This window comes from Onychomys torridus, chromosome 4, assembly GCF_903995425.1.
Source record: "Onychomys torridus chromosome 4, mOncTor1.1, whole genome shotgun sequence".
In the NCBI taxonomy this organism is placed as follows: Eukaryota; Metazoa; Chordata; class Mammalia; order Rodentia; family Cricetidae; genus Onychomys; species Onychomys torridus.
In genome coordinates this window covers 139,325,530-139,350,614 of record NC_050446.1, presented here as the reverse complement: position 1 = coordinate 139,350,614, position 25,085 = coordinate 139,325,530, and the positions used below count along the sequence as shown (strand labels likewise).

The 25,085-nt window shown below is 42.2% G+C and overlaps 1 protein-coding gene across 2 annotated transcripts in view; it reads right to left on the bottom strand.

The window, feature by feature from the left end:
- Pigu (phosphatidylinositol glycan anchor biosynthesis class U) overlaps window positions 1–24,546 on the bottom strand; it is an 88,809-nt gene extending 64,263 nt beyond the window's left edge. Inside the window, exons 1-3 of one of the 2 annotated variants that reach the window (XM_036184861.1) lie at window positions 24,331–24,546; window positions 11,919–11,983; window positions 1,061–1,120 (exon numbers count right to left, since the gene is read on the bottom strand). In XM_036184861.1, coding sequence (XP_036040754.1) covers window positions 1,061–1,120; window positions 11,919–11,983; window positions 24,331–24,460 — 255 coding nt within the window. In that variant the 5' untranslated portion in view covers window positions 24,461–24,546. Of the gene's footprint in view, window positions 1–1,060; window positions 1,121–11,918; window positions 11,984–24,330 lie in introns of those variants that run through there. The other variant, XM_036184863.1, reaches the window with a different exon arrangement.
- Window positions 24,547–25,085: the final 539 nt, after the last annotated feature.

Here is a 25,085-nt window from a genome sequence, read left to right as displayed (position 1 = left end):
CAGTACCGGAGTGTGGCCAGGCCTGCCTGAAGAGCTACCCAGTACCAAATGCACAATCAGTCAAGGCCTACTCAGGGAAGTATGACGGAAAACCCCTAGATTATGATCCATTCCATCTGGTGGCCCATACCTCTAGACCAGCAAGTTTAATGAAAACAAGCCAGGCATTGTAGTTAACATCTGTAACACCAGGAGGCTGGAGAACTTTCTTGAGTTCAAGAGCAGCCTAGGTCACATAGTGAGACCTTGTCTCAAAAAAAAAAAAGGTACACACACACACACCCCAAAGCTAAATGGGAATAATACCCACTAGTCTGTAGGCTTCAGGTATGTCAAGCACCTCATACATGTTGAACCCTCAACTAATGGCAGCCATTATAATTAAGGAAGACTTGAGGGTTTCTCTGCCATCTTGACCCAGATTTTCAGCTCTGTTGACTAACGTTTCAAGCTGCTCTGCTCTCAAAACTTGCCCTGTCATCTCAATCTTCAATTCTTGACTTGAAAGCCTCCTTAGCCCCCGTCAGAATCTCTTGGCAGAATGGTTAGGAAACTCAGGATGCCCTCCAAACTGGCACAGCTAAAGCCAACCACAGAATTTTGGGGTTTGAAAATTGAAGACTACATAGTCCAGAAACCTAAGAATAAGAAAGTAGAACTGGTCACAACTCTCTGCCTGTTCCTCATACTCCATAATATCACCCCAAAGCCAAGTTCCACGCTAAGAAATTGTCTTGGCTTTTGTTTTCTGAGAAACTCCAGTTTCTGCTTTTCCTTTTCTTTCTTACAGACAGGGTCTCACGACACATCCCTGGCTGGCCTGGAACCTGCTATGTAGACCATGCTGGCCTCAAATTCACAAAGATCCACCTGCCTCTGCCTCCCAAGTGCTAGCTAGGATTAAAGGCGTGCATCAACATACCCAGCTCCTTATTTTCTTGAAAACAAACTGTAAAATTAAAAGTGTGTGTGTGTGTGTGTGTGTGTGTATATATATATATATATATATATATATATATATATATATATATATATATATATTCTCTAGAAAGATACTTACCATAAATACCAATTCTGCATAGTCAATTAGGAAATGAAAGAGGTATATTATTAATGGAGTCTGTAGGAGAAAAACAAAGATAAAAAAATTAAGTTAAACCTTAATATAAATTATCAGTTTCCAAATTGGGGATGGGGAAAAATTTACTCAGTTAAAAAAGTCTGATCCTTCCTTCAACAGTTATCCTGCACTAATTGAACGACTTAGTGTCCTAAATCACAGGGTATCACTGAAACCATCAGTTGAACATAGTGGAGAAAATAACAAAACCTGAAGTTAGCCTGACATCTGCCTGGCATGCTTGCCTTGGGGGTTCATACCTGCAGTAGATACTCAGGAGGTTGAGAAGACAGATTGAACTTAGGAGTTCAAAACTAGCCTGGGCACTTCAGCTTACTTCATTTGAAAAATATAAATAGGGGCTGAGGATGTGGCTCAGTTTGTAGGATGTTTGCTTAGGATACATGTGGTAGTATTGTGTTACCCAAAATACTGTGGGACCCTAATAAACTTATCTGGGGTCAGAGAACAGAACAGCCACTAGATACAGAGGCTAGAAAATGGTGGCACTCATGCCTTTAATCCTAGCATTCCAGAGGCAGAAATCTGTCTGGATCTCTGTGAGTTCAAGGCCACATTGGAAACAGCCAGGCGTGGTGACACACGCCTTTAATCCCAGGAAGTGATGGCAGAAAGCAGAAAGGTATATAAGGCGTGAGGACCAGGAAGTAGAGCTGGTTAAGCTTTCAGGCTTTGAGCAGCAGTTCAGCTGACATCCATTTGGATGAGGACCCAGAGGCTTCCTGTCTAAGGAAACAGGATCAGCTGAGGAAATGGCAAGGTGAGGTGGCTGTGGCTTATTCTGCTTCTCTGATCATCCAGCATTCACCCCAATAACTGGCCTCAGGTTTGTTTTTATTAATAAGACCATTTAAGATTCATGCTACAGATACTTGAAGCCCCAGGGCTGGTCTCCAGCACTCCAAAAACCCAGGTATGTGCTTATAATCCCAGGACGTGAAGTGTAGAGGAAAGGAGGGCAGGGGTCAGAAGCTCCAAGTGATCTTGGCTATAGCAAGTTCCATGCTAGCCTAGGCTATGTGAGATCCTGCCTCAAAAAAGTAAGTAAATAAATAAAATGGGGGGGGCATGCCATAGAGGACCAATATTGTTGACTGAAAAAACTAGGAATTTTTCCTTCCTATATTCTCTGATAAGTTTGTATAAGAATGTTAATTCTTCCTTAGAGACCTAGGGGGAAACCCACATGGTGATGCTTGCTACACTCCCAGTACTTAGGCAGAAGTGCAGCGGAGAGTTCAAGACCAATCTGGCTTGTACTGCAGAATCCAGTCTCAAGAGGAAAAAGGTTCTGAGAAAATTCACTTGCTGTAAAACTAACCTTGGCCTGAGGTTTTCTCCTTTGTTTTTAAATTTTCCTTTTATTTTGGTTTTATTTGGTTTAAGACAAGGGCTTGTGTAGACCAAGCTGGCCTTGAACATGCTACATGACCAGCGATGGCCATAAGCTCCCGATGGTCCCGCTTTGACCTGCCAAGGACTAGGGCTGCAGGTGCACCTCCCAGTCTGCCTTCTCGAGGTTTGGTTTGGTTTTATTTGAGATACTGAAATTATGGATTCAATTCTGCTTTATTTATTTATTTATTCTGCTTTGCTTTGTTAGTCTAGGTAAGTAGTATTTTTCTAGAAATTTATACATTTCACCTAAATTTTCATCTCATTGACATAAGGTTGTTCACAGCATTTTCTTTTTTGAGGCAATGATACATTTTCCTCTCAATATGGGTTCAGCAATAACACAAAAGTTTTGGCATGTTGCTTTCTTCCCAATATCATTTAGTTAAAATGTACTCTGGGGGTTGGAGAGAAAGCTAAGAGCGGTTAAAAGTGTTTGCTGCTCTTGCAGAGACCCAAAATCTGGTTCCCAGCACTCATCAGGTGGTCCACAACTACCTGTAATTACAGTACCAGAGGACCTGATGCTTCTGGCCTTCTGCACACACACATACACACAATTAAAAATAAATCTTTTGCGGGGCGGTGGTGGCTCACGCCTTTAATCTCAGCACTTGGGAAGCAGAGGCAAGTGGATCTCTGTGAGTTCGAGGCCAGCCTGGTCTACAAAGCGAGTTCCAGGACAGGCACCAAAGCTACAAGGAAACCCTGTCTCAAAAAAAAAAAAAAAAAAAAAAAAGATATATTCTAATTTCCATTGACATTTCTTCTTTGAGACGTTAAAATGTACAGACTAGCAGGGGTGATGTAGTTCACTGGTAGGGTGTTAATTAGGTATGAATCCTATGCTCAATCCTTAGTACAATTACAAAAGAAAACATGGCTTAATTCCAAAATGTGGGTTTTTTTGTTTTGTTTTGTTTTGTTTTGTTTTGTTTTGTTTTCCTGGATCTCCCTCTGTAGACCAGGCTGGCCTCGAACTCACAGAGATCCTCCTGGCTCTGTCTCCTGAGTGCTGGGACTAAAGGTGTGCACCACCATCGCCCGGCTGTTATTTATTTTTAAAGAGCTGGAAATCAAACTTTGGGCCTTCCACATGCTAAGCAAACATTCTATCATTGACCCCATCCCTTCTTTTTATATTGTAATTTATTTATAGATTAACTCTATTATAATCATTAAAAGTACAATACATGAATTTAATAACTTCAAGTGTGTTCTGAGTTGCCTTATGGCTTATTACCTAGTCTGTTTGGGCAAGTGTTCCACATACATTTCAAAGGAATGTACATATTAACATTTATGGTCACAGCATTCTACATATCATTTTTATGGTAATGATCTTTAAAATTTCTATATCCTGTTGATTTTTGAGTCTCTTTGTTCTATCACTGATAAAAAAACAGGTTAAAAACATCCCATCATTGTGACTGGAGGTGGCTCAGCAGTTAAGACCATTTGTTGCTCTTGCAAAGGACCTGGGTTTGGCTCCCAGCACCCAAATGATGGCTCACAACTATCTGTAATTCCAGTTCCATGGAATCTGATGCCCTTTTCTGATTTCCTCCAATACCAGGCACATATGTGGTATTCCTATGCACATGTAGGCATTCCTCCAATACCAGGCACATATGTGGTACTCCTATGCACATGTAGGCATTCCTCCAATACCAGGCACATATGTGGTACTCCTATGCACATGTGGGCAAAACATACTCATAAAAAATAAACCTTAAATATATATCCCACTATCACTGGACATGGTAGTGCATGCCTTTACTCTTAGCACTCAGGAGGCAGAAACAGGCAGATATATTTGAGTTTCAGGCCAGTCATGGCTACATTTTGAGACTCTGTCACAAAACAAGAAGGGTGAGACAAGAGCAATGGCTCAAAGGTTAAGAGCACTAACTGCTCTTCCAAAGGTTCCAGGTTCAAGTCCCAGCAACTCACAATCATCTGTGACTCCAGTGCCAAGAGACTCAACACCTTCTTCTCACCTCCAAAGGCACTGCATGTACATGTTACACAGAAGAAAATCATGCAAGCAAAATTAGTACAATTAAGTTAAAAAAAAAAGTCCCACTATGACTATAGGCATATTTATTTCTCTTTTTGCTTTGTGTTTTGTTTGTTTTTGAGACAGGGTCTTATACTGCCCAGGCTCCTTAAACTCACTATGACTGAATATGACCTTGAACTTCTGATACTACTCTCGAGTACTAGAGTTGCAAATGTGTACCACCACTCCCAGTTTTATTCAGTGTTGTACACTGAACCCAAGGATTTATGCATGCTAGGCCAGCATTCTACCAAGTGAGCTACATTTCCATCCCTGCTTTGTGTAGTCTGAAGTAGTGAGTTAGATGCAGTTCTGTATAGAATGACTATCTCCTGAGTAGAGCAATTTTTGTATTATTATATAAAATAATCCTCTTTGTGTCTAATAAGGTGGAAAGGTTTCTTGATTTGTTTTGTTTTTGGCTTTAAAGTCATAAGCTACATCAACTTTTCAAACTAGTATTTGCATGACCCCTTCCTCCCTTCTTTCTTTCCTTCCTTTTCTTCCTTCCTTCCTTCCTTTCTTCCTTCCTTCCTTCCTTCCTTCCTTCCTTCCTTCCTTTCTTCTACTCTTTGGGTTTAGGAGATAGGGTCTCATATATTACAAACTACCCTCAAACTCACACTTTGTAGCCAAGAATGACGTTGAACTTCTGATCCTCCTACCTCCTCTTGCTAGGGTATAGGTGTGCGCCACCACGCCTGGATTTATGAGCGCTAGGGATCAAACCTACAGCTCTGTACTCTAACTGAGCTACATCCCAAGACCAAGCACTTCAATCCTTTTACTTCTCTGTGTCCTTAGATTTGAGGTGTGTTTTCTCTTCAGGTGTTTTTGGTGGTGTTTGGTGGTGGTGGTGGCAGCGGCAGTGGTAGAAGGGTGGGTGGGTGTCTGTTTTTTCTTGGTGCTAAAGGATCAACCCCAAGTCCTTGTACATGGTAGGTGCATCCTATATCATTAAGATACACCCTAGATTTTCCTAGCTCTAAGATGCATTTCTTTAAAAAAGAACATTCAATTATTTTTCTGTGTTTTGTTTTGTTTTTGTTTGGTTTGGTTCTGGACCTTTGTGAGGCCGTCTCAAGCAGCAAAGGCAAGCTCCAAACTCACTATGTAGCCAAGATGACCTTGAACTTCTGACCGTGGTACCACCATCTTCCCAGTGCTAGGATGACTTTTTCTGCTTTCTTTTGTTTTCTTGAGACAGGATCTCAGGTATCCCAGGTAGACCAAGAACTTGGTATGTAGCCAAGGATGACCTCTGAACTGATGATGATCTTCTTAGCTCCACCTCCTGAGTCACAGGCATGCAGTACCACAGCAGGTTTATGTGATGCTTGGGATTGAGGCCAGGGTTTCACATAAAATAGGCAAGTACTCTACCAGCAGAGCTACATCACCAGCCTAGTCTCACTAATTTTTTAAGATTTAATTTTACTATTTTTATTTGTGTGTGTAATGTGTACCTGCATGCTGATGCCAGAGGAGGGATGAGGGCATCAGATCCCCTCGAGCTGGGTTTACAGGCTGACGGGAGTGCTCATATTCAAACCTGGGTCCCCTGTAAGAACAGCAGATGCCATCTCTCCAGCCCGAGGCTCACTCTGTGAACTTTGCTCTTGAATTCTGATTATCTTGGTACTTTCCAATGTCTTCAAACAAACATTCTTTGGTATTGATTCTTCTTTTCTGCTTGTCCTTGCCAGCACTGTAAGCTAACTCACTAGCCCATCAGAATCCGAAAGGAAGTACATAATTTGGTTTTAGTGTGGTGGCTCAGAAGTACCTATTCCCACTACCTCCTAACTACACATATATGCTTTATAGGGTTGGGGATTTAGCTCAGTGGTAGAGCACTCGCCTAGCAAGCACAAGGCCCTGGGTTCGATCCTCAGCTCAAAAAAAAAAAAAATGCTTTATAATACTAACAAGGGGCTAAGGATGTAGTTGAACAGTAGAACATTTTGCCTATATGCACAAAGCCCTAAGTGGAAACTCTATTACCAACCCTCAAAAAGGCTAGAGATATACTCTGAGCCAGGAATAGTGACTCACATATATAATCACAGTACTTGAGAAGCTGAGACCAGCCCAGGCTACACAGTAAGTTCTAGGCCCGCTTGCACTATGTAAGAGGCCCTGTTTCAAGAAGAAAAAAAAAGTGCGCAGGGGTGGGAGGGGTGGGGGTGGGGGGGGGGGGGGGGGTGAATGACAAATTGTAAAGATCACTGACAGGCTTTTTAGTAAACATGAATAAGTTGTGTAGGGTAGAAAGAAGGGAAACTTTCAAGTTGGGTTTGGATTTAAATCCACAGTTTTTGTAGCAAGTTGTACCTGTGTGGCTTTCAGGCAAGTTGCTCTTCTCTCTGAGCATTAGTTTCCTCTGATATAAACTAGGGAAAATGACCAATGTCAGAGGCTGCAGAGACGGCTGAGCAGTTAAGAGCACTGGCTTACTCTTCAGAGGCCCGAGAAATCAATTCCCAGGACTTAGACAGCCATTAACAACTGTCTGTAACTCTGCAGGTACCTAGCATGCAAGTGGTTCACAGACACATGCAGACCAAACACCCATACACACAAAATTTTAAATGTAAATCATTAAGACAATCTATTTCAGCCAGGTGGTGGAGGTGCACACCTTTAATCCCAGCAGAGCCAAGTGGATCTCTGTGAATTTGAGGCCAGCTTAGTCTACAGAGTAAGATCCAGGACAGGTACCAAAACTACACAGAGAAAAACTGTCTTGAAAACAAACAAACAAAAAACCAAACAACAACAACAAAAAAACCAACAATCTATTTCACAGGGATCTAGGGAAGATTAAATGCAGTTAGGTGTAATTACTACAATGCCTAGTATAAGCTAAACCTCAGCATGTGGCTACTTAACGATCAACCTTTTACTTCTCTTTATTTATTTATTCATTCATTCATTCATTCATTCATTTATTTATTTTGGATTTTCAAGACAGGGTTTCTCTGTGTAGTTTGCTTCTTTCCTGGAACTCGCCTTGGAGACCAGGCTAGCCTCGAACTCACAGAGATCTGCCTGCCTCTAACTTCTCTTTTGAAAAACAGGCATCAATTGTCTCTTTCACAGTTCTAAAAGGACTACAACTATCTACTAATCAATTATATTATCCAAGTATCTTTGTTAGTTTACATATACAGAAAAGAACCTGATACTTCAAATAACCTCCTTTCCAAATGTCTTGATGCTTCAGACAGTTTAGAAAGGCTCCAAATAAGGGAAACACTGCAACAGTTCTCAAAAAACCTATCAGCAAAGAGGCTGGCTTCTACATTGAGTCAGCAAGTGTGGCAGTTTAATTATACAGCATGCTGGAAGACAGAAGCACAGTTGAATGTGACCTGTCTTTATGTTGTGTAACAGTCTGAGTGACCATAAATTTTCCCTAAGTGCTTACTACTTTGTCCACATGCTACATATACGACAGCTAAGGTTTTCACTTCCCTTAATTTCAAAAATACTTTCTAATTTCTCTTTTGATTTCTTGATTCCTGGGTTATTTAGTTTCCAAAGATTTGAGGGATTTTCCACAAATCTTCCTGATGTTAACTCTCTATTTCATTCTTCTGTGGTCAGCAAAAATGAATCTTTAAGTGACTTAAGTATATTGAGCCTTCTTTTATGGGCAGAACATAGTCTATGTTACAAATGTTCCACATACATTTAAAATGTACTTTGATGTTACAGAATGGGGCATTCTTAGGTCAGTCTGGCTGACAACATAATTCAAATTTTCTATATTCTTTTTTTGTTTGTTTGTTTGTTTGTCAAGACAGGGTTTCTCTGTAGTTTTGGAGCCTGTCCTGGAGCTCCCTCTGTAGACTAGGCTGGCCTTGAACTCACAGAGATCCACCTGCCTCTGCCTCCTCAGTGCTGAGATTAAAGGCATGTGCCACCACCGCCTAACTTCCAATTTTCTATATTCTTGAGGCTGGAAAGATGGCTCAGTGGTTTAGAGTACTTGTTCTTACAGAGGACCTGGGTTTCACTCAAAGAACCCACATGGTAGTTCACAACCATCCCTAATCCCCAGAGGTCCAATGCCCTCTTCTGACCTCTAAGGGCACCAGGAACATAAATCATACACATACATCCATGCAGGCAAAACACCCATACACAGAAATTAAAAACAGACAAATCTTTAACACACACAAACACACACACACACACACACACACACACACACACACACACACACACGCTTTCTATATTCTTGCTAAATCTCCACCTGTTTTATCAACCGTTGACAGATACCGAAAGCTCCAACTCAAATCAGAGACTGGTCCCATTTATAAGTGTGGGGGGAGGGGGGGCTGCATGCCATAGCACAGTTCGGAGGTCACAGTTCTCATCTCTCACCTTATTGAGACAGTGTCTCTTTCTGTTAATGCTGCCACTCTGTGTACTCCAGGTTAGGTGGCCCATTAGGTCCCAGGGGATTCTCTGTCTTTATCTCCTATTTAACTGTCAAAATGCTGGAATCCAGATGTGTGTAGCACATCTGGCTGTGTATGTGGTTTCCAGAGCTTTGCACAGCTAGCACGTGTACCCACTAAGTTGACTTCCCAGCCCAGCCTATCAGTCTTTACTTATGGTGTTTTAAAACTGTAATTAGTACAAAGAGAGCTGTAATTACTGTTCTTGGAAAATCTATCCTATCACTCTAATAAAATGAACTTTGATGTCTCTGATGATATATATTCTTTGCTCTGGAGTCTATTTTTGTTACTGCTTTTATTTCAAAAATATGAGCATAAGCACCTGGGCTGGACAGATGGTTCAGTGGTTAAGAATATGACTTCCAGAGGACTCAGGTTTGGTTCCCAGTACCACATTATAGGTAACAACTCTTGATAACTCAGTTACAGAGAATCCAACGCTCTCTTCTGGCCTTTGTGGAAGCTACACACATGCAGTATACAGACATACATGCAAACAAGACACCTATAAACATTACACAAAAATAAGTACTCTCAAAATTCAAGTACATATAAACATATAAACATGGAAGGCAGCAGCAAGATATTCAGGGATTCAAGATCATCCCAGCCATATAGAGGCCAGCCTGAGCTATATGAGATCTCATCCCAAAAGAAAAAGAAAGTAAAGAAGGCAGGGAGGAAAGAAAGACAGACAGACAGACTGACTGACAGACAAGTATTATAAAACCAAAGTCTGTATCTTACATTGTTTATTTGTTACTGTTTGTTGTTTTTTGAGACAGAGTTTCTCTGGATAATCTGGCTGTCCTGAAACTCACTCTGTAGACCAGGCTGGCTTAGAACTCACAGAGATCCACCTGCCTCTGCCTCCTGCCTGCTGGGATTAAAGGCATACACCACCACCCCTGGCAGATTAGAGGTCATTTTAAGAATGGGGTATGAGTCATGAAAGGGATAAGATTCCTCAGGTGATAGACGGTCTGACTTAGTCTAAAGCGATGCCAGATGGTTTTCTGGAGAAGGTGAAGTCTAAGCTTGGGACTCATTAGTAGAGCCAAGTAGGAAAAGGGGAACAATGGCTTTCTACAGGAGGCAATAGTGTGAGCAGATGTTAGATGATAGAAAACAGTACTGTAAGCTTATCTGGCTTTAAAGTGCCCCGAGGCCCACTTCCCACTGGTCCTTGGGGCTAGTGGGCTGTTCTCGGATATCAAACACATCTATTCCCAACAACCGTCTTGTGTGCTTAAGAAAAGGGAGGGAGGGAGGAAGAGGAAAAAGAGGATCAGGAAGAAATGCAGCGAGAGCTTAAACGTTCCTCTAAGTGTCTAGATTTTAAGCCTGAGGTTGGTGGCAAATGCAGGTGCCAAGCATGACGGCGACAGTGAGATTTATCTTTCAGAAGAATGTCACTGATGGCAGAATAGAGAGTAAGTGAGCAGGCCTGACCCAGGACAACCTGAACAAGGGAGCTGGTGCAGTGATGCAGAGGACAGGTGACAGTGGCCTAACAAGGGTGTTTTTATTTTTGTTGTTTTGGCATTTTGAGATAGAGTCTCACATAGCCCAGGCCTGGGCAGGCCTTGAATTCATGGCAGTCTTCCTGCCTTGGCTTCTGGGAAGCTGGGGTTACAGTGTGAGCTTCCATGCCTAGCTTGTTTTTACTAGTCTTAAAAACTAATTTTATGGCTGGGCGGCGGTGGTACACGCCTTTAATCCCAGCACTCAGGAGACAGAGCCAACAGATCTCTGTGAGTTCAAGACTAGCCTGGTCTACAAAGCGAGTTGCAGGACAGGCACAAAAACTATACAGAGAAACCCTGTCTCCGAAAAACAAAAAAACAAAACAAACAAAAAACACAAAAAGTGAATTTTATAAGCCGGACATGGTGGTGTACACCTTTAATTCCAGCACTCAGGGGGCAGAGGTAGGTGGATCTCTGTGAGTTCAAGGCCAGCCTGTCTACAGAGAGAGTTCCAGAACAGCCAGTCTACACAGAGAAACTGTGTCTCAAAAAATAAAACAAACAAACAAAACAAAAAATGTTATGGCTTCAACAACCTTTGGTGGACTTCCTAGGAAAACAATGTCACAGCTTTTATGGCCAAGCATTTCAAAAACCAATTACATGCCACATAACATACAACTATTTATGGACTGAGAGCTGCTTAAAAGTTGACATTAAAAATAATTTCTGCTGGGTGGTAGTGGCACACGCCCATAATCCCAGCACTTGGGAGGCAGAGGCAGGCAGATCTCTGTGAGTTCGAGGCCAGCCTGGTCTACCAAGTGAGTTCCAGGAAAGGCGCAAAGCTACACAGAGAAACCCTGTCTCAAAAAAAAAAAAAAAAAAATAATAATAATAATAATAATAATAATAATTTCTATAGAAGCCTCACACATTCCCCCAAGCCAGCAAGGTGGCCCAGCAGATAAATGCACTTGCTACATAAGCCTAACAAACTGAGCTTGGTCCCCAGAGTCTGCAGAAAACTGGCTGCATCAGGAATCTCAGCTCACCTGACAGGAGCATCACCCAGCAGCTTCACGGCCAGCGAGGCTGGTGTACAGAGACCCTGCCTCAGCAATGTATGCAAGCTGACTCCTGAAAGTTGTTCTCTCCCTCCCACCCTCTCTCCCTCTTTCCCTCCCAACTTTTTAAAATCCTAACCTGGATCATTTTCCCTGTAATTATGAAACATCTTTCTTACGCAGAAAATGTCTACAAAGGGCTATTCCTATCAAAAAAGATCTTTTTAGATGTTCGTACCAAACAGAGCTCAGGCTTTGGTATCCAGGGCTACAAACTACTCTCAGTGCCAGAAAAGAAAATACAACACTTACTTCATGAAATACTGCTCCAGAATATGGAGAAACTCCCAAATCCAACAGTGAAAGGCCTTCAACCACTGAAAAGGAAGAAATACAAGTTCACTCAGACTTTAGAGACAACAGCAAATGGTCATAAATTAAATTGTCAAGATATTCCTAGGACCAAGGAATGCCTGAGTTTATCTAATCCCTTTACCTCATGAGGGTCAAGCAAGTGGCTGAAGGTCTTGATTTGGAAAAAGTGTCAACATTGTACATATGTATGAAATTCTCAAAGAATATCACACACACACACACACAATTTTCAAAAATGGAGAATTCTTCCATACAAAGCAGTTCTTTCCATCATGAGCAATGCTGTAAACTTCTGAGGTTGGAGAAATGGCTTGGCAATTAGGGGTGCATACTGCTCTTGGCCCCCCATTCAATTCCCAACACCCACATCAGGCAGCCCACAACTGGCAGTAGCTCCAGCTCCAGGGAATCCATCACCCTCTTCTGGCTCCTGCACTTAGCATACACATACTCCCACACAGATAAAACTATGAACTCCTCCTACCTCTTTGTGACCTCCCCCAACTCTACAGCATTTCTTTTATGTATATTCTACCCTATTCCAAAGCACAACTAACAAACCAACAACAGGTTTCAAATAATGTTGCCCAGGTTAGTGAAACGGGCAGTCACTCTCTTCTGCCACCTGTTTCAGTGACATCTGTGTCATCTTTCTAGACTAATATTACTTTTTAGCTATGTGCCTTTAATCCTAACCTCACAGGGGATGTGGAAGGAAGAGGGGAATTATATTTTGGATTTTTTTGTGGGGTGGGGGGAGTCAGTAATGGCTGTTTAGCTAGGTTTTTGTTTTGTGGCAGAATATCTATACGTAGGGAAGATTGACTTCAAGTTTGCAATCCCCCTGCCTTAGCGCTCCCCCACCAAAGTGGTGGAATTATAGGAGCCGGCCATCAAGCCCAGCTAAGATGGTACTTTTGTTTGCTTGTCCAGATCAGTAGTTGCCAAGAATCACCTTAAACTCTTTAACTCTCCTGCCCCCACCTCCCAAGCTCTAGGATTACAGGAGATACCGCCATGTCCAGCTTAAAATGTTTGCTTTTTGGTTTGAGGGGTTTGGGTTCGGCTGGTTTGCTGCTCTGGACTGAACTTGGGAACTTGTGCACACTAGGCAAGCACTCGGTGCTGAGCTACATCACGCACACAGAATGATTATTTATTTATTTGTTTGTTTGTTTGTTTATTGGTTTTTCGAGACAGGGTCTCTCTGTAGCTTTGGAGCCTGTCCTGGACTAACTCTGTAGACCAGGCTGGCCTTGAACTCAGAGAGAGATCCACTAGCCTCTGCCTCCCCAGTGCTGGGATTAAAGGCACGAGCTACCATGCCTGGCCCCAAATGATAATTCTTAAAGTACATTACCTTAGGAAACAAGTGATCAAGTGCCTGATCCAATATATCAGTACAGCACTCAGAGTAGCCATTTCTTATTTTCTGTGTGGAGGTGTTTTGCTAGTGTGTGTCTGTGCACCACACATGTGCCTGATTCTGAGGAGGCATCAAATCCTCTAGAACCGTGCTACAGATGGTTGTGAGACAACAAGTGGGTACCAGGATTAGAATCTGGTTCTTCTGGAAGAGGAGGCTGTGCTCTTAACTGATGAGCCATCTCTCCAGCCCCACTTAATAAAAACTTGAAAATAATCCAACATTGATTAATGGAGATTTATTTAAATAAATATCATCTACTGATATACTAGTATATACATATATACTAATATATATATATATATATATATATATATATATATATATATATACTGATATATTAAGCATTAAAACTGTGTTGTGAATAAATGAATAAATAAACAGACGGAGGAAGAAGAGATGCTCTCCTTATATGGAATGCTCAGCATCACGTGTAGGAAGGCCGGGCAAGTGGTAGACCAACAGGGCAACACGCAAAGCATGCAAGAGGATCTGAATTCAACATCAGGACACACAGGGTAGGAAATGAGGAATGGAAGACGGAACAGGAAGTCATCAGCTGAATGACCAACAGAATGGTTCTGAAGGCAAACTTCATTAGTGGATGCTAAAGTTAGTGGGTAAAAGTATGAAAAACGAAGTGTTTTCAAGGGGAAAGGTAATAATTTCATATAGACCTCACATCCTCTGCTTTAATCAGGTGATCCATTAAAACATCATCAATATGTTAGCTATATTAATTATCAAATATCTCATAATTCACTGATTTGGTGATAAGAACATTCCTGGAGTCCTCATGCCAACAATGTGGCATAATAACAAAAACAAACTAACAAAAAACCCATGACCTCCAACTAATCATGGGAAGTTTATCAGGCAACCAAAAATGACAGGCAAATAACTGTCCAGTACTCTTAAAAAATTAAATTACAGCATCTCTCCACCATGAAAGAAAAAAAAATTAAATCACAGGAAGTGTCCCATTATGGTAGTCACTATGGAGATATAACCACTAAATGCAAAAAGGAGGTCATGGATTGAACAGCAGGCCAGAAACTGGACACCAAAAGGGAAGCAGTACAATTCTAATAATTACATACACTAACAGTACTGACCAATTGACGCCACTAAATTACAATAATGGTTTTGTATAAACAGAAACTTTATTTTTGCAACTCTGTGTGTGTGTGTGTGTGTGTGTGTGTGTGTGTGTGTGTGTGTGTGTACATGTGCTTGTGAGTACCTATGGAGGCCAAAAAAGGTTACTAGATCTCTTCAAGCTGGTGTTTATAAACAACCTGATGTAGATGCTGGGATTCCAACTTTAGTACTCAGCTAGACCAATAAGTACTCTCTTTATATATTTTTTTTATTTTTAATTCTTTGAGACAGGGTTCACTGTGTAGCCCTAGCTACCCTGGAACTCATTCTGTAGCCCAGGCTGGCCACAAACTCACAGAGATCCACCTGCCTCTGCCTCCCAAGTGCTGGGATCAAAGCTGTGTGCCACCACCACCTGACTCACTAAGTACTCTTAACTGCTGAACCATTTCTCCAGCCCCTTTGCAACTCTTTTGAAAACTAAAATATTTCAAGATTGGCAAAGCGGCTCAGTTGATTAGATTATTACTGCCAAGACTGATGACCTGAGTTTGATCATCAGATCCTAAACTGGAAGAAAAGAATCCTCTCCCTCAGCTGGCGGTAGTAGCAGGCACCTCTAATCCTCACACTAGGGGGGCAGAGGAAGGCTGATTTCTATCAGTTCGAGGCCAGCCTGGTCTACAGGAGTTCCAGGACAGCCAGGGTTAGACAGAGAAGACTGTCAAAAACAAAACCCAGAAACTACAGAGCTGCCTTCACTGAAGGAAAGCTGTCTACAGAATGCAGAGAGAAAGGCAGGTAGTAACTAACAGAGCATGTAAAATATGACACGGTTTTATTACATTTTTGTTTTGTTTTGTTTTGGTTTTGTTTTTTTTTTTTTTTTCAAGACATGGTTTCTCTGTAGCTTTGGAGCCTGTCCTGGACTAGCTCTGTAGCCCAGGCTGGCCTCGAACTCACAGAGACCCACCTGCCTCTGCCTCCCGAGTGCTGGGATTACAGGCGTGCGCCACCACGCCTGGCGATTTTATTAAATTTTTAAAGAAGTTTTATTAACACAAAAAGAATAGGCTTCATTATGACATTTTATACATGTACCAGCACTCAGAGACTGAAGCAAGAGGACCTCAAGTTTAAGGCTAGCCTGGGATACATTGTAAGATTCTTTCTTACAACAAACAAACAAACAAACAAGGAAGGAAGGAAACAAGGAAGGAAAAACAAAAAAGAAATAAATATTAAGATTTTTTTTTTTTTTTTTTTTTTTTTTGGTTTTTTGAGACAGTTTCTCTGTGTAGTTTTGGTGCCTGTCCTGGCTTTCACTCTGTAGACCTGGCTGGCCTCGAACTCACAGAGATCCACCTGGTGCAAAGCTACAAAGAAACCCTGGGGGGGGGGGGGGTGTCTGGTAGGAAAATCAATCTCATGTAAAAAAAAAATTTCTAAAAACACCACTCTTTATTGTAACATTAAAATACATAAGAAAAGCACAAACTCAGAATATTGATTTTTAAACTTAACACACAGATTTCATTATACAGATACTTCAATTGAATACGTTCAGCTTTATGATTAACTCCTTTAGTCACTTCTATTATTTTAGTGCACATGTACGAAAACTTTCCTAGGGCCCACAATGTGTATTTCTCACCTCAAGCCAAAAGAATACCCAAATTCTCTTCAGATTCTATAAAAGATTCATTCAATGTCTTAAAAATTAATCAGACTAAACATGATAGCTTAGGCCTGTAATCCTAGCACTCAGGTGGCAGAGGCAAGATTACTACAAGTTCTAGGCTGCCTCGTCCTATTTATGGAGTTCCAGGCCAGCTGGGGCTACAGTGAGACCCAAGAATGATCACAGCACTTGGGAGACAGAGGCAGGCAGATCTCTATGAGTTCGAGGTCAGCCTGGTCTACATAGTGAGACCCTGTCTGAAAACTCTAAAACCAAAACAAACAAACAAACAAACAAAAAGATCAGAAGTACAACCGGGCAGTGGTGGCACACGCCATTAATCCCAGCACTCAGGAGGCACAGCTAGGCGGATCTCTGTGAGTTCGAAGCCAGCCTGGTCTACAGAGTGAGATCCAGGACAGGCACAAAGAAACCCTGTCTCAAAAAAAAATAAAAAATAAAAAAATAAAAAATTTTTAAAAATTAAAAAAAAAAAGATCAAAGGATGAAGGTTGAAATCATTTTATAGCCAGACATACATTATACACCTGTAATCCTAACATTCAGGAAGCAGAGACAGTGGATCTTTGAGTTCAAGGCTAGCCCAGAAAAATACTTTTATTTATTTATTTTTTTTAAAGATTTATTTATTTGTTATGTATACAGTGTTCTATCTGCATGTAGGACTGCACACCAGAAGAGGGCACCAGATCTCATTATAGATGGTTGTGAGCCACCACGTGATTGCTGGGAATTGAACTCAGGACCTTTGTAAGAAGAGGCAGCAAGCACACTTAGCCTTGAGCCATCTCTCCAGCCCGGAAAAATACTTTTATAAACATGCAGTTCCCACTTACTCTTTCCTTTCCAAATGTTCTTTAATTCCATTTATTTACTGTGTGTGTGTGTGTGTGTGTGTGTGTGTGTGTGTGTGTGTAGGTCAGAGGACAATTTAAAGGAGTCCATTCTCTCCTTCCAGCTTAAACAACTTCAGGCTTTCCTGCTACCATCCTGCTGAGGAAAAGCCAGACACTTCATGGCCACATGAGCTACAGCCACAGCCACATTTGGCCACGTAGCATCAGTAAGTAGGGAAGCACTTAGGATCAACTTGACATGTATCAGCCAGATGGTCTGGGAAGAGCTGCTATGAGGCATTATCACTTAAAGAGGAACCAGAACGTCTGCCCAGCTGTCAACCTCAGGGACTCTGGACACTGGTCATCGAGCAGACATGGGTAAATGCTGTCCACATCAAGACCAGAGCTGCCATCCCTGACATGGCATGACTGGGCTTCTACAAAGTTCTGGGAGGCTAAGCAGTTTGCCACCCTGAAGGCCAAATGCTTCAGAGAAGCTGAGGAAGATTGAGGCCTTTTCTTGGGTGAGCCCTGGTGGCCTGACACTCACAAAGAGCTTCATCAGGCACGAGCAATCTAAAAGTAAAAGATATGGTGATAAAACAGGAATACAAAGTGAAGCAAAGATTTGTAAACAAGGACATTGTAAGACCTAAAAAATATTGAGTGAGGACATCTGTCCCGGTTTGAAACAACAACCAAAGAATTAATCAAGCTGCCAGATTCTAACATTTACATAACAATGTGCCAATACTATAAGGCTAGGAAATTTTAAGATGTTTTTTCCTTTTGGGGGGTCATAGTCAGACGGTTTCATGTAACCTAGGTTGGCTAAAATCGGTTTAACCAAAGACTGAGAAGAAAAAGTAAACTCAGGGCTAAGGGTGTAGTTCAGGGGTAGAAGCCTTAACTAAGTACCTTGGGCAAGAACCTAGGTTTGATCTCCAGCACCACACACACACACACATACACACACACACACACACACACACACACACACACACACACCACCTGGGTGTGGTACCATATTCTTGTAATCCTAGAGGCAGGAAAATCAGGAGCTCAAGGTCATTCTTGGCTACATAGCTAACTGGAGGCCATGCTAGGCTACAAAGACTGTTTCAAGCAAATAGCAACAATTAAGTATTTTAAAAGGCAAAACTGAATAAAACCCCAAAGACCTAATAAGCTTTAAGCTGTCCTTTTTCATGTAGTATTTTATTTAAAATCAAATTCATAAAGTACACCAGAGGAGTGACACCAAGTACTCTTTCTTTTTTGAGATGGGATCTTATTTTAGAGCCCAGGCTGGCCTTAAACTTGCAATCCCTGTCTAGGCCTCCACAAGTGGGGAGTACAGGTATGTAACACCACGCCTGGCTAGAATATTTCTTCCTTCCTTGAATCGATTATTATCTAATTAATATTTTGGAATAGGGTGGGGTTTGTTTGTTTGTTTGGTTGGTTGGTTTTTTACTGTGTTGAGGTAGAACACAGAGTCCCATAATTGTAGGCAAGTAATCTACCACTGAACAACATACCCAGACCTAGAGCTCTTCCATTTTCATTTAGTTTTGCTTTTGAGACAGTGTCTCACACTGTCAACCACCTAGCTGACACTCATTATATATTCTCTCTATATATAACCACAAGTTATTATATATCTGAAGATGACCTCAAACTCACAGCAACCCCTACCTGAGCTTTCTAAGTACTAGGATTACAGGTATGAGGCACCAAGCTCAACCCAACTCTGTCAAAAAAAAAAGGGGGGGAGAAGAGTTATTTTTAATTATGTATATAATGTGCACAATCAAGGTGGTGCATATGGTGTATAGGTATATCTTAAAATAATAAATAAGTAAGGTAGAGGATAATAGAAGATACTGGGAATTGACCTCTGGCCTCCAAATGTGGGTACACACACACACATACACACTCCTACTCATTCATATAACAAACACACTCCACACATAAATAGTTTTAAACTATAACTCTAAATCTTTGTTGTTAAGTTTGGGTTTGTTTTTTTTTTTAACATTCATTGTGTGTGTGTGTGTGTGTGTGTGTGTGTGTGTGTGTGTATACATTTAGAGGTCAGAGGACAACTGTGGGAGTCAATTCTTCTCCTTTTAACATGTGAGTTCTGAGGCTCAAACTCAGATTAAGCAAGCAATCTCACCTGCTGAGCTATCATGTCAGTCCATTTGTTTTTTTCTGTTTTATTTATTTTCACGTGTATATCATGTGAATGTATGTGTAACAGGGCCCCAGACCTTAGAAGGCCCCCAGACCTTAGTACAACTGACTCCATGATGGAAGTACCATTCAGGCTGTAAAACTGAGCACATACAGTGTTATTTTACCCCCTACCAAAAATGAAAACAAAGGCCAAATCTATCAGAGTCCATAGTTCTGGGAAAGTCTAAACATACTAGTCTGCTTTTTTGCTTCTATAGTTCTAGCTAAATTTCCTTGTTAACTGAAGCATGTCAACCCAGGATATGGTTTTTAGGCCTAACAGCTCACTCAGGCCAGCTTGGGTCTACACTGGGATCCTGAACACCCAGTGTAGTCACCAGCTACACATATGCCAGGACAGTTGGCCCTCAAGATTCCAGGGATTCTCTGGTCTCTGCCTCCTATCACCCGGTAAGATTAACGGAATTACAGATGCTCACACTATGTAAGCACTTGTACTCACTAAGCCCTAGGTTTTGTTGGTTTTTTTTGTTGTTGTTGTTGGTTGTGATGGCAGTGGTTGCTGTGGAATAATTCTTCTGTATACTGTGTGAATATACGTCGCTATGATTGGTTTAATAAACAAGCTGACTGGCCAATAGCTGAAGAGAAAAAAATTAGGTGGGAAAGCCAAACTGAGAAGGATGGAGCCAGAGGAGTCGACAGCAGAGACAGAGGAAGCAGAAGATGAGCCTGCCGTACTGAGAAAAGGTACCACCACTTGTCAGAGGATAGATAAGAAATATGGATTAAATTAAAATGTAAGAGTTAGCTAGGGCCAGGCAGTGGTGGCGCATGCCTATAATCCCAGCACTCGGGAGACAGAGGCAGGTGGATCTCTGTGAGTTCGAGGCCTGCCTGGTCTACAGAGCTAGTCCAGGACAGGCTCCAAAGCTACAGAGAAACCCTGTCTTGAAAAACCAAACAAACAAACAAAAAAAGAGTTAGCTAGGAATAAGCCTGAGCTATTAGCCGAGCATTTATAATTAATATAAGCCTCTGTGTGATAATCTGGAAGCAGCTGCCAGGACAGGAAAACTCTGCCTACAGTGGTGTTTTTGTTTTGGTTTTTTAAAGACAGGTCTCATTCTGTAGCTCAGGCTGGACTATACTGGTGGCACTCCTTTTGCCTCAGATTTCAGGTGTTGGATTATAGATCTGAGGCATCATCATCATCACCATCTACATACAAAAGAGCAAATAATACCCTAACATAAAACCCATCAGGTAGGCTGGGACCCAGCTCAACTGGTAGAGTACTTGCCTAGTATGCAAGAAATCCAGGGTTCAATGCCAAGCACCACATAAAACTGAACATACTGGCATACATCTGTAATCCTAGCATCTGGGAGGTGAAGGTAAGCAGTTCAGAACCTCAAGGTAATCCTCAACTGTGTGAGTTCAGGCCAGCCTGGGATACATGAGACTCAGTCTCAAAAAACCAAGGAACCAGGAGATGGTTAGTTGGTAAAGTACCCATGTTAAAAAGCTTGTAATCCTAGCACCGAGCAGGCAGAGACAGGAGGATCTTAAGACTCACTGACAACTAGCCTAGCTGAATCAGTGAACTCCATGTTCAGCAAAAGACCCTATGTCATGGTTTCTGTTAGCCTGACCAAAAAAAAAAAAAAAAAAAAAAAAAAAAACCTGGACATATCTAAGTAGAGGGAATCTCAACGGAGAAACTGCCTCCACCAGACTGACCTGTGGGCATGTCTGTGAGGTATTTTCTTAATTGCTTATTGATGTAGGATTGATGGGTTGTACAGGACAGTTAGCAGAACAAGCCAGTAAGGAGAAACAAGTTAGTAAGCAGCTTTCTTCTGTGGTCTCTGCTTCAGATTCCTGCCTCAGCTTCCCCCATGATGGACTGTGTAACCTGTATGCCAAAAACCTTTTCTTCCCCAAGTTGGTTTTGGACAGTGTTTATCACAGCAACAGAAAGCAAGACAGTACATCCTTTCTTAAAAAATACGGTGGTGCACAATCAAGAAAGACACCTAACATCAAATCCAGGCTACACACACTGTGTACACACACAATGTCTAAATAAATAAGCCCACGTTACAGCCAACCAAGGATACTGGGCCCTTTATCCAAAGAACTGGTGACTTAAAAATCTCAAAATGTCATGTAAAACCAGAATGATTCCTACTTTACTTTTGTTGTTTGTTTGTTTGAGACAGGGTTTTTCTGTGTAGCCTTGGCTGTCCTGGAACTAGCTCTGTAGCCCAGGTGGGCCTCGAACTCAGAGATCTGCCTGCCTCTGCCTCCCATGCTGAGATTAAAGGCCTGTGCCACCACACCTGGCCCTACTTCACTATCTTTAAATGCCTAGCATTTAGAGTTTAATACAATCACCTGCTTGTTTGTTTGGTTTTGAGACCTCTTACTCTGTAGCCCAAGCTGACCTGAACTCACTATATCGCCCATACTGGCCTCTAACTCCTAATGAATCCCCCACCTCAGCCTCTAAATGCTGGGATTACAACTATGAGACACCATGTCTGGCACAATTACCTGCTTTTAAATCCACCCCACTTAAAGAACTGTAAATACAAGTGACAGATATTGTATCCTCTCCTTTTAAAACCACCTCACTTAAAGAACTATAAATATGACAGATACTGTATCCTCTCCTTAAAATGAACTAATAACTGCCCTTTGCTAATGAGATGCAAATGCTGTATGATTACTGTGAAAGAAAATGGCCCCCAAAGGGAGTGGCACTATTAGGTGTGGATCTGTTGGAGTGGGCGTGGCATTGCAGGAGGAAGTGTGTCACTGTGGGCGTGGGCTTTGTGGTCTTCTTTACTCAAGCTACTCCCAGTGACACAGTCTACTTCCTGTTGCCTGCATATCAACTTGTAGCAACTCCTTCTCCAGCATCATATCCGCCTATATGCCACCATGATGATAATGGACTAAACCTCTGACACCCCAATTAAATATTTTCCTTTGTAAGAGTTGCTGTGGGTTGGGGATTTAGCTCGGTGGTAGAGCTCTTGCCTAGCAAGCACAAGGCCCTGGGTTTGATCCTCAGCTAAAAAAAAAAAAAAAAAAAAAAAAAAAAAAAAAAGGGTTGCTGTGGTCATGGTGTCTCTTCACAGCAATAGAAACACTAACTAAGACAACTACCAACTCTCTCTAGCCTAGATACTGAACCTAAGCTCTCTGAATGTCATACTATCAACACACATGCCACACACTTACTGCCCTATCCTTTCTGACTCACCTACTCAGCTCAGTCAACACCACCACTGTTCTAGTACCTAAATTCAAGACCTCAGAACTGATATGTTAGGCTTTATTGTGCTAAGCTTCAACATGGATTATCTTCTCATTTAGTGTCCGGTTTCACAGACAAGAAGTCGCAAAGGAAGTAAATGGCAGAGCAGAGAAAGCTTCAAATTCTTCCAAAGAGTCTAGAAATCATAAACAATGTTGCCTCACCTTTAAATTCTTCTACCCTGTACATAAGGGCTTATGCTTTCATTTCTTCCACATTATCCAGTAGCAACTAACTACAAGCCTATTCTATGGAAGGCATCAAGGAATTTAGGCATAAATCTAACAGTTCTTCAAGAAGCGCATAATACTACAGGAAGACCAGATCTAAACAAATAATTGTTATATGAGGGGAGAAACACTGTTTGGTTTTGTTTTTTATATACAGTCTCACTATGTAGTTCTGCTGGCCTTGAATTCTCTAAGAAGCTTAAGATGGTTTCAAATTTGAGATGTTCCTGACTCAGCTTCCCAAGTGCTAGGATTACAGACCTGTGCCACCATGCCCAGCTCAGGGAAATAGTCTTAATACAAAGCATGTAGAGGGAGAATAAATGTTTTTTTTTTTTTAAAGTTCATGACAGCAAGTGATATTAAAGTTTGAAGATAAAGATCGATGTGGAGGCTCACAATCCTGGCACCTGAAGGCTGGTCACCATGAATTTGAGTACATCCTGAGCTGAAGGAGAGATCCTGTTTCACAAACAAATAATATGAAAAGTGTAAGGCTACAGAGGAGACTTCCAGGGTGCTAACATTTTTTATCTGGGTGCTGGCTATCCGTGGATACATGGTTCATAAAAATTCACTAAGTTCCATCTACACTTAAATGTGCTTTAGATATATAATGTACTTCAGTGTTTGTTTTGTTTAAAGACTTAACTTGATCTGGACAGATGGTTCAGTGGGTAAGGGCACTCAATATGCAAGCAAGAAGTCCTGATTCAAATCCCCCAACCCATGTCCAAAAAAAAAAAAGTCATAGTCACAGAGGCCTGTAACTCCAGCATTGGAGACAGGCAGAAACCTCCAGAGCTTTTGCCCATACAGCCCAGTGGAAATAGCTTCCAATTCAGAGAGACTCTGTCTCAGGGAATAAAGGGTAGAGTGATAAAGGACACCCAACATCCTCCTTTAGCTTCTGAACACACACCACAGGCACACAACACCCCCACACTGTAGCCCTAACCTAACCCACAGGTCTTCTCTACTCTCGATATTTCAAATCCTCGGGTTTTCTTGATGATCCTCGTTGCCTACTGCAACCTGGAACTTCCCCTTTTTCTAACCTTTTCCAAACTCTAGTCCTTCGTTAGTCCATTCTGGAAAATGAAAGAGTTTACTCAGGGTCAGACGCTAAGGAAATTATTATAAAAAGCACTGGTTGCCTCGCCCCCCCCTTACCCCCTCCACCATGCTACTCGATGGAACACCGCTGCCAAACCCTAATATTCCACCAGCTCCATTGCACACAGCACCTTCGAATGTCCATCCTTCCGCGGATCCCGCTGCCCGACTCGGGATCGTGGGACACGCCCCCTCGGATACCCACCCCTCGGGTAGCGGGGCTCACACTCCACACCTCCTCTACACCCCATCCTCCGCCCCATAGCTCCGCCCTCAGCTCGCGAAGGACCCCAGACGCGGGTCAGTCTGCTCAGAACCGCGCGCTTGTGCCATTGCCTCTACCTCCCATTCAATTCACCGAGGCTCGGACAGTGCAGACCGGCCCACTCCAGCCGGCGGCCTCACCTCTCTTCCAAGAGCTCAGCGGGGACACCACCTCAACCCTCTCGGAAATGAACTCGGCCAAACTGGAGCGAAACAAGGCCGCCCTCACGGTCACGGCCACCACAAGCACCAGGGCCAAGGGAGCCGCCATGATAACTGAGGCGGGCACGCTGGCGGGGAGGGCAAAAGGCAATGCGGAAGAGCCTCAAGACCTGCGCGCCACACTGTAGTACCTCGGTCGAGCGAGCGCAGCTGCTGCTGCCGGAGCCCGCCGACCTGAAGACTACTACTCCCAGAAAGGCTTGCGGCGAGACGACGGAAAGCAGGTTGTGTCAAACTTGTAGCAAAGGTTTGGACTACGCTTCTGCTCACCCAAAAAAAGGAAAGAAAAATACTGTACTAATTTCACTGAGATCGTGAGCAAACTTGAAAGAAGTAATTTCAGTCGTGCGCATATTTTTCATGTTAAAATGTTTACCTTTATAGTTTTAAAGAGTGCGGCGTGTGTATTTATTGAACGCCAACCATCCCTCAAGGCACTGGTGATACTGTGTTCTGAGGAAACACTTTGGAGTGGTTAATATTTAGCTCTGCGACCTTCAGCAAGTTATTTAACCGTGGGAAGTCAGAGCAGGAACTCAAGGCAGGAGCTTGAAGCTAAAACCGTGGAAGAACGCTGCTTCCACACCTTCTCTTCGGCTCATACCCAGCCAGCTTTCTTGCACACCTGCTGGGCCCTCCCACTTCAGGCAATTTCAAAATCAAGACAATCTCAC